General features: G+C 40.3%; 1 protein-coding gene across 1 annotated transcript; it reads left to right on the top strand.

Moving 5' to 3' along the window:
- Positions 1-973: 973 nt before the first annotated feature.
- OR8B69 (olfactory receptor family 8 subfamily B member 69) lies at positions 974-1,993 on the top strand. The gene has a single exon (XM_015461191.3). The coding sequence runs from the start codon at positions 1,004-1,006 to the stop codon at positions 1,991-1,993; it is 990 nt and encodes a 329-aa protein (XP_015316677.3). The 5' UTR covers positions 974-1,003.
- The last annotated feature ends 8,692 nt before the right edge of the window (positions 1,994-10,685 follow it).

Raw genomic sequence — 10,685 nt, 5'->3', positions numbered from 1 at the left:
AATGAAGTCACTGAGATCTACAATCCTAATAAAACTCCCCATTCTCCTGTTATCCACTAGTCAGGAAAAGGCACAGCCTCCTTCCTTGTAGCTGGAGGGGTTTTGAGTAAACCAATAATCGGAAACATGCTCTTCATAGCAGAATGAGATATGAGATAAATCAGAGATTCTGATTTTTAAGACCAGATTGTGAGGAGAGAGTTCTGAGCTCAAAGCAGCTATCTTCAATTCACTATGGTCATTTTCTTTCCCAGGACAATTGTGGACAAGAGACAGTGTAGTATGGCCTTACAGCTCTAAACTAAAGGAAGGTGAGTTCGTGATTGGCCCTGGTGAGTCATGCAACATGGTGGTTACCAGTGCAAACTGTGAGAGTCAGACTGCCCAAGTTCACCTTCTGGCAGCTGCTCAGTAGTTTTAGGGCTGAGTTTTGGGTAAGTTACTTAACTCAGCTTTCTCATCTGCAAAATGTGGATAATAGTATTGTCACATAGCTCTTAGTACACAGCCTCACATAGTAGCCGCTTAAATAAGTGCTAGCTTGAAACAATTATCATTAACTCTAAAGCCACTAGAGACAGGAGATCCTGGAAAAATATGGGATCTCCTTCTTTGTTTGTCAACACTGACCCAGAGGTGGGAGCTCTGAGAAGTCACAGTGTCTTCTGCCTGTCAAGGGAAAGTCCCCATTGTCAAACAGAAGTAGGAGAGACAGGGCACAGAAAATGGACTGACATAAAGACCTAAAAGACATCTCTTATTTTTGAATGAACTGGAATATGAATATATGTCTGCTTCTTGTAGAAGTGCCAGCGGTCACTCTGGAGGCAAAGTCTAGCCTCTTTATTGTTCTCTGGAAGGTCAAGTCACTTAGCTATTAAGGTAGATCCATAGCAAATGGTAAAAACCTTCCTTCCACACGAAATCTCAAATGTCTTGGTGGATTTCATTCTCAAGAATGGGAGGTGGGTACTGGGAGGGTGGTAGTGGTGTTTCTCTCAAAATGGTTCTCTTTTTGTTCCCCCATGGACCGGGTTTTCTCCAGGGGAGAATGGCAGCTGAGAACTCTTCAGTGACAGAATTCATCCTTGCAGGCTTAACAGACCAGCCAGGACTCCAGATCCTCCTCTTCCTCCTGTTTCTAGGTTTCTATGTGGTCACTGTAGTGGGGAACCTGGGCTTGATAATGCTGATTGGGTTGAACTCACGCCTGCACACGCCCATGTACTTCTTCCTCTTCAACCTCTCCTTAATAGACTTCTGTTACTCCACTACCATCACTCCCAAAATGCTGGTGAGTTTTGTCTCAAAGAAGAACAGCATCTTGCACGCAGGGTGTTTGACTCAACTGTTTTTCTTCTGCTTCTTCGTCATCTCTGAGTCCTTGGTCCTGTCAGCGATGGCATATGACCGCTATGTGGCCATCTGTAAGCCACTGGTGTACACAGTCACCATGTCTCCTAGGGTCTGTTTACTGCTTTCGTTGGGTGTGTATGTGATGGGGTTTTCAGGGGCCATGGCCCACACAGGAAACATAGCAAGTCTGATCTTCTGTGCTGACAACCTCATCAATCATTTCTTGTGTGATATCCCTCCTCTGCTTGAGCTGGCTTGCAACAGCTCTTCTGTGCACGAACTGGTGGTCTTCATAGTTGTGACCACTGTTATTGGAATGGTCACTGTCACCATCTCCATCTCTTATGCTCTAATCCTTTCCAGCATTCTCCGCATTCACTCCACTGAGGGCAGGTCCAAAGCTTTCAGTACATGCAGCTCCCACATAATTGTGGTTTTCCTTTTTTTTGGTTCTGCGGCTTTTGTGTATCTCAAACCACCTTCCGTTTTGCACCTTGACCAAGGGAAAGTGTCGTCCCTGTTCTATACCATTGTGGTGCCCATGTTAAATCCACTGATATATAGTTTGAGGAACAAGGATGTCAAAGCTGCCCTGAGGAAAACCTTGGGGAAAACTAATTTCTTGAGAAAGGAGTAGTATTTGAAAAAGTAGATAAAATGTTTTATTTATTAGCTTGTGTGTGTTTTCAAGGAAGGGTGTAAGTTCCATTCTTTCCTCTCTCTTGTATGGAAAGCTTTAAGTCTTTGTGTCTGGATGTGCAACTAACACTTTCACTTCGGGCTTCCCAGGTGGCACTAGTGGTAAAGAACACAACTGCCAATGCAGGAGACATAAGAGATGCGTTAGATCCCCCGGAGGAGGGCATGGCAACCCACTTCAGTATTCCTTTTTAAAAAATGAATTTATTTATTTCAATTGGAGGCTAATTACTTTACAATATTATGGTGGGTTTTTGCCATACATTGACATGAATCAGCCACGGGTGTACATGTGTCCCCCCATCTTGATCCCCCCTCCCTCCTCCCTCCCCATCCCATCCCTCTGGGTTGTCCCAGTACACCAACTTTGAGTGCCATGTTTCATGCACTGAACTTGGACTGGTCATCTATTTCACATATGGTAATATACATGCATCAATGCTATTTTCTCAAATCTTCCAACCCTCACCTCCTAGAGCCCAAAAGTCTGTTCTTTATATCTGTGTCCCTTTTGCTGTCTCACATGCAGGGTTGTTGTTACCATGTTTCTAAATTCCACATATATTCATTAATATATTGTACTGGTGTTTTTCTTTCTGACTTACTTCACTCTGTATAATAAGCTTCAATTTCATCCACCTCATTAGAACTGACTCAAATGTGCTTTTTTTAAAAAGGCTGAGTAACACTCCATTGTGTATATGTACCACAGCTTTCTTATCCATTCATCTGCTGATGGATATCTAGGTTGCTTCCATGTCCTAGCTATTGTAAACAGTTTTGCAATGAACATTGGGGTACATGTGTCTCTTTCAATTCTGATTTCCTTGGTGTGTATGCCCAGCAGTAGGATTGCTGGGTCATAAGGCAGTTCTATTTCGAGTTTTTTAAGGAATCACCACACTGTTCTCTGTAGTGGATGTACTAGTTTGCATTCCCACCAACAGTGTAAGAGGGTTCCCTTTTCTCCACACCTACTCCAGCATTTATTGTTTGTAGACTTTTTGATAGCATCCATTCTGACTGGTATTAGATGGTACCTCATTGTGGTTTTGATTTGCATTTCTCTGATAATGCCCACTCCAGTATTCTTGCCTAGAGAATCCCATGGACAGAGGAGCCTGCTGGGTTACAGACAATGGGGTTGCAAAGAATTGGACATGACAGAAGTGAGTGAGCACTGAGTGTTTGGTTCCGATGTATTTCCCCTGCCCCTTAATCCACCCTGAATATTCGAATATTATTTTATGCATATGCTCTACAATCATAGATCATTTAATCTTGAATGGGTCTTATAAACCATTTAATCTAGTCTCCTCATTTAACAGACTTGGAGACTTGGAAATATTACATATGTTTTCCAGGGCCACAGAACTGTTGCCACAGCTGGGACTGGAATCCAGGCCTTGAATTTGAATCTGCTTCGTTTTCCTCTGTGCCCTTTGTTCTTGCATCGTTTCCTTGTTGCCCTTGCAGATTTCATTTTGAAAGTATGATATATCAGTATATTAAAATCTGACTCTAGTTACAGTTATTTAATAAAAGTTCTCAGTATATAAGTTTTGAATATTACATTTCTTCACAAGAGTAGGAGACAAATGTTTGCTAAACTTGATCCTGGCCAACTGACAACAGAATTGTGTTAAAAATGTGGTGTGTGGGTATCAAGTGTGTAGGTCCAAGATAGCAGGTGAAGCATGGTAACTCCTATGGCTACGTGTAGAAGCTGAGGGACCCAGGCTAGTGAATTAGAACTTCTGTTATTTAAAGGATTATAAAGATGCTTGATTGGAATATTTCCAACATTATTTCAAGACTAAGAGAGTCAGAATTTAGAGTTATTTCAGGGTTAGTAGAGAAGACTCTCAGAGAAGACAATGGCACCCACTCCAGTACTCTTGCCTGGAAAATCCCATGGATGGAGGAGCCTGGTAGGCTGCAGTCCATGGGGTCGCTGAGGGTCGGACACGACTGAGTGACTTCACTTTCACTTTTCACTTTCATGCATTGGAGAAGGAAATGGCAACCCACTCCAGTGTTCTTGCTTGGAGAATCCCAGGGACGGGGGAGCCTGGTGGGCTGCCATCTATGGGGTCGCACAGAGTCGGACATGACTGAAGTGACTTAGCAGCAGCAGCAGCAGCAGAGAAGACTCTATACATGAACATCACCAGATGGTCAACACCGAAATCAGATTGATTATATTCTTTTCAGCCAAAGATGGAGAAGCTCTATACAGTTAGCAAAAACAAGACCGGGAGCTGACTGTGGCTCAGATCATGAACTCCTTATTGCCAATTTCAGACTTAAATTGAAGAAAGTAGGGAAAACCACTAGACTATTCAGGTATGACCTAAATCAAATCCCTTATGATTATACAGTGGAAGTGAGAAATAGATTTAAGGGACTACATATGATAGATAGAGTGCCTAATGAACTATGGACGGAGGTTCATGACATTGTACAGGAGACAGGGATGAAGACCATCCCCATGGAAAAGAAATGCAAAAAAACAAAATGGCTGCCTGGGAGGCCTTACAAATAGCTGTGAAAAGAAGAGAAGCAAAAAGCAAAGGAGAAAAGGAAAGATATAAGCATCTGAATGCAGAGTTCCAAAGAATAGCATGGAGGGATAAGAAAGCCTTTCTCAGCGATCAATGCAAAGAAAGAGAGGAAAACAACAGAATGGGAAAGACTAGAGATCTCTTCAAGAAAATTAGAGATACCAAGGGAACATTTCATGCAAAGATGGGCTCGATAAAGGACAGAAATGGTATGGACCTAAAGAAGCAGAAGATATTAAGAAGAGGTGGCAAGAATACACAGAAGAACTGTACAAAAAAGAGCTTCATGATCAAGATAATCATGATGGTGTGATCACTCACCTAGAGACAGACATCCTGGAATGTGAATTCAAGTGGGCCTTAGGAAGCATCACTGCGAAGAAAGCTAGTGGAAATGGTGGAATTCCAGTTGAGCTCTTTTAAATCCTGAAAGATGATGCTGTGAAAGTGCTGCACTCAATATGCCAGCAAATTTGGAAAACTCAGCAGTGGCCACAGGCCTGGAAAAGGTCAGTTTTCATTCCAATCCCAAAGAAAAGCAATGCCAAAGAATGCTCAAACTACCGCACAATTGCACTCATCTCACACGCTAGTAACGTAATGCTCAAAATTCTCCAAGCCAGGCTTCAGCAGTACGTGAACTGTGAACTTCCAGATGTTGAAGCTGGTTTTAGAAAAGGCAGGCGAACCAGAGATCAAATTGCCAACGTCTGCTGGATCATCAAAAAAGCAAGAGAGTTCCAGAAAAACATCTATTTCTGCTTTATTGACTATGCGAAAGCCTTTGACTATGTGGATCACAATAAACTGTTTAATATTCTGAAAGAGATGGGAATACCAGACCAGCTGATCTGCCTCTTGAGAAATTTGTATTCAGGTCAGGAAGCAACAGTTAGAACTGGACATGGAACAACAGACTGGTTCCAAATAAGAAAGGGATTATGTCAAGGCTGTATATTGTCACCCTACTTATTTAACTTATATCTAGAGTATATCATGAGAAATGCTGGGCTGGAAGAAGCACAAGCTGGAATCAAGATTGCCGGGAGAAATATCAATCACCTCAGATATGCAGATGACACCACCCTTATGGCAGAAAGTGAAGAGGAACTAAAAATCCTCTTGATGAAAGTGAAAGTGGAGAGTGAAAAAGTTGACTTAAAGTTCAGAAAACTAAGATCATGGCATCTGGTCCCATCACCTCCTGGCAAATAGATGGGGAAACAGTAGAAACAGTGGCTGACTTAATTTTTCTGGGCTCCAAAATCACTGCAGATGGTGATTGCAGCCATGAAATTAAAAGACGCTTACTCCTTGGAAGGAAAGTTATGACCAACTAGACAGGATATTCAAAAGCAGAAACATTACTTTGGCAACAAATGTCTGTCTAGTCAAGGCTTTGGTTTTTCCAGTGGTCATGTATAGATGTGAGTGTTGGGCTGGGAAGAAAGCTGAGCACTGAAGAATTGATACTTTTGATCCGTGGTGTTGGAGAAAACTCTTGAGATCCCTTGGACTCAAGGGATCCAACCAGGTTGGATCCAACCAGTCCATCCTAAAGGAGATCAGTCCTGGGTGTTCATTGGAAGGACTGAGGCTGAAGCCTAAACTCCAATATGTTGGTCACCTATGTGAAGAGTTGACTCATTGGAAAACAGCCTGATGTTGGAAGGGATTTGGGACAGGAGGAGAAGGGGACGACAGAGGATGAGATGGCTGGATGGCATCACTGACTCGATGGACATGAGTTTGGGTGAACTCCGGGGGCTGGTGATGGACAGGGGGACCTGGCGTGCTGCAATTCATGGGGTCGCAAAGAGTCGGACATGACTGAGGGACTGAACTGAACTCAACTGAAGGGTTAGTTTGGGTATTTAGCTCTGATGGAAAAGTCTGTGGCTTGGGATAGACTACTTAAGAGTCTGTAAGTTGTAAAATAGGAGTAAATAATTTGTGGATTTAGTTAGTTATCATGAAGTACTAAGCAGCTAATTATTAGAAGAGGTCATTTCTAGAGGATTTTAAGGCACTGCAGATTGCACGGATCTTCTCATGCAGTCATATATGGGAAAGAGATAATTCATTTTGACTGTTTTATACACCTAGAACACTGGGTAAAGTGGTATAGAATACATTGGAACACCTTGGGTTTCAATGATTGATTAGAGAAAAGGAAAGTTCTTTGGAAAGGTATTAACATATTCAATGCTGAAGAGACATTTTTCATATGAGCTTTTCTTTGGGAAGTTTCTCTTCCTTTGGGAAAAAGGGAACTTTGAATGTGTGGTTAGTTTGCCCTTTAGATCAAAGTTATAAAGCTGAGAGTGCTGGGGGATGGTTTTGCTTTACTCATTATGCAACAGGGAATGAGAATTGAATTCAGGAGACCTTTTGAGTGTATGGTTTATGTACCTGGTGAATAAGGTGACTAAGACCCTTTCAAAAGGTACCAGCTGCTAAGTCACTTCAGTCATGTCCGACTCTGTGCAACCCCATAGACGGCAGCCCACCAGGCTCCCCCGTCCCTGGGATTTTCCAGGCAAGAACATTGGAGTGGGTTGCCATTTCCTTCTCCAATGCATGAAAGTGAAAAGTGAAAGTCAAGTCACTCAGTCGTGCCCGACTCTTCGCGACCCCATGGACTGCAGCCCACCAGGCTCCTCCGTCCATGGGATTTTCCAAGCAAGAGTACTGGAGTGGGGTGCCATCACCTTCTCCGAAAAGGTACCAGAGGAATCATCAATTTGTGACCCTGTAATGGAGTTGGTTTTCTAGTAATCTGGTAAGCTCAGTTGATAGTTGTGTAATTTTGAGAAAATTACTTAATGTCTTTAAATATTAATTTCTCTGTTTTTAAAAGTGAGATAATGGTCTTGACTTCATGAGGTTTTGATAGAATTAAATGCCAGGCGCTTAATAAATCTTAGTTCCTTTCCTGCTGGAACTCTTTCATCTACTTATCAGTACTTCCTTTGCTTTTTGCATGACCTGTAGCGTATCATTTCACCTTTCAAGAACTTCCTTATTCATGAGAAAAATTGAGTGTTTTCTAATTTTCATTTTAAAATTATATTTTGTGTGCATGCTTAGTTGTTCAGTTGAGTCCAACTGTGTGCAAATCCCTGGACTGTAGCCTGCCAGGCTCCTCTGTCCATGAAGTTTTCCAGGCAAGAATACTAAAGTGGGTTGCTATTTCCTCTTAAATATTATTAAAATACAGTAAAAACATTTTGACCAAGTAATTCTTGCACATGGCAAACAATTAAACAACACAAGTGGAGGTTATGCAGTGAAAATATGTCTGTGTCCCCTCTAGTTATTCCATCCCTGAATTCTCTTTAGAAGCAACAGCTGTTGCTATTCCTTATGAATATGTCTATATTCAAACATATATCTTTGTACATTTATATATATAATATACATGTATACATATAGGCAAATGCACTAGACAAGATGCACCACAATGATCTTGTAGACATGTGAGCAACAAATAATCATTGCTGTACACCAGTGAGATTTTGTGAGACTCCTATATAGCAACAGCTAACTGATACACACACTCCACCATTCAGAGATCAGGAAATGAGGATCTTATCTGGAGTATAACATTTTTTCCAGTGTGATCATGCTCTGTATGTCATGTTATAAAATACTGTTGGATTTCTCATTATAATGGGAGCATTTACTTATCAGTAAATATTTTTGAATCATACTTTTTCATAGGTTTCATCATGTAAATATGTCATTAAAAATATTTCTTCTATTGTTAAAAATTAAAATTGTGTCAGGCTCTCCAATGTTTTATTATTATAAATAATGCTATAATTATTAGTTTGTGTTAAAATTTTGTCTAGATTTCTGATTATTTCCTCAGGAGAGACAATGTAATATTTCTCAGCCATTATAAAGAATGAAATAATGTCATTTGCAGCAACATTGATGGACCTAGAGATTATCTTACAAGTGAAGCAAGTAAAATTGAAAGATAAATATCATATGATATCGATTATATGTGGAATCTTAAATATAATACAAATAAATTCACTTACATAAAGGTAGAGACTCAAAGACATAGAAACAAACTTATGGTTACCAAGGGGTAAGATGGGAGGGATAAATTAACCCTAGTGTTCATCTAAGCACTGTTTATAATATCCAGGACATGGAAGAATCTAGATGTCTATCAGCAGATGAATGGATAAGAAAGCTGTGGTACATATACACAATGGAGTATTACTCAGCTATTAAAAAGAATACATTTGAATCAGTTCTAATGAGGTGGATGAAACTGGAGCCTATTAAACAGAGTGAAGTAAGCCAGAAAGAAAAACACCAGTACAGTATACCAATGCATATATATGGAATTTAGAAAGATGGTAATGATAACCCTGTATGTGAGACAACAAAAGAGACACAGATGTATAGAACAGTCTTTTGGACTCTTTGGGTGAGGGAGAGGGTGGGATGATTTGGGAGAATGGCATTGAAACATGTATAATATCATATAAGAAACGAATCGCCATTCCAGGTTCGATACAGGATGCTTGGGGCTGGTACACTGGGATGACCCGGAGGGATGGTACGGGGAGGGAGGGTGGGAGGGGGGGTTCAGTATGGGGAACACATCTACACCCATGGCAGATTCATGTTGATGTGTGGCAGAACCAATAAAATATTGTAAAGCAATTAGCCTCCAATTAAAATAAATAAATTTAAATTAAAAACAAAACAAAACTAAAAAAACAAAGTTTGGGATTAGCACACATAAACTCCTATATTTAAATAGATAAAGCAGAAGGTCCTACTATAGCACAGGGAACTGCATTAAAAAATTTTTTTATAAGTACCGTAATAAGACATAATCAAGATGATTCTGAGAAAGCCATATTTATGGCTTTCCCAGTGACTCAGCAGTAAAGAACCCATCTGCAATGCAGGAGGCACAGGAGATTCGGGTCTAATCCCTGGGTCGGGAAGATCCCCTGGAGAAGGAAATGGCAACTCACACCGGTATTCTTACTTGGAGAATCCTATGACCAGAGGAGCTTGGCAGTCTACAGTCCATAGATTCACAAAGAGTTGGACAAGACTAAAGCTACTGAGCACACACACAATCTATGTTTATCTATACATCTGTCTGAATTACTTTGTTGTATATGAGAAACTAACACAACATTGTAAATCAACTATACTTCAATAAAAATTAGCAGGAAAAATTTCACTCTTAGAACTGCTTTTGTTGTAGCCCATAAGATTTGGTATGTTGTATTTCCATTCAGTTTATCTCAAGATTTAAAAAAAAATTATTCTTTGACCGACTGGTATTTCAGGAGTATGCTGTTTAATTTCCACATATTTGTGAATTTTCTGGCTTTTCTCATGTTACTGATTTCTAGTTTCATACAAATGTGGACAAAAGAGATGCTTTGCATGATTTCAGTCTTAAAATTTCCTAGGGCTTCTTTATGAACTGTCATGTAATATATCCTAGAAAATGTTCTGTGTGTCTTTGACAAGTATTCCACTGCTGTGGGATGGTATATTCTATAGATGTCTGTTAGGACAATTTAGTCTAAAGCATAGTTCAAGTTTGATATTTCCTTTTTACTTTTTTGTCTGGGTGATCTATCCATTATTGGCAGTGGGGTGTCGTAACCATGTGTTCTTTTTGTATTGTTGTCAATGTCTCCCTTCAGATCTGTTAGTATCTGATTAATTGGATGCTTAGATATTTAGTGCATATAATTTATGGTTATTCTATTCCTTTGATGAATTATCCTCTTGTCATTATCTAATGACAATTTTTTGTCCCTTGTGATCATGTTAAATTTGATGCCTACTTTGTCAGATATAACTATGCTACCATTGTCCTTTTTTATTTTGACTTGTATAAACTATCTTTTCCCTTCCTTTCACTTTGACTCCATCAGTTCAGTTCAGTTCATTTCAGTTGCTCAGTCGTGTCCGACTCTTTGCGACCCCATGAATCGCAGCACACCAGGCCTCTCTGTCCATCACCAACTCCCGGAGTTCACTCAGACTCACGTCCATCGAGTAAGTGATGCC

The sequence above is a fragment of the Bos taurus genome, chromosome 29 (assembly GCF_002263795.3).
Source record: "Bos taurus isolate L1 Dominette 01449 registration number 42190680 breed Hereford chromosome 29, ARS-UCD2.0, whole genome shotgun sequence".
NCBI lineage: Eukaryota > Metazoa > Chordata > Mammalia > Artiodactyla > Bovidae > Bos > Bos taurus.
This window is presented reverse-complemented; position numbering and strand designations above follow the sequence as displayed.

What these genes read in the sequence shown, in the direction of transcription:
- OR8B69 (XM_015461191.3), top strand. Translation starts at nt 1,004, where the DNA reads ATGGTTCTCTTTTTGTTCCCCCATGGACCGGGTTTTCTCCAGGGGAGA.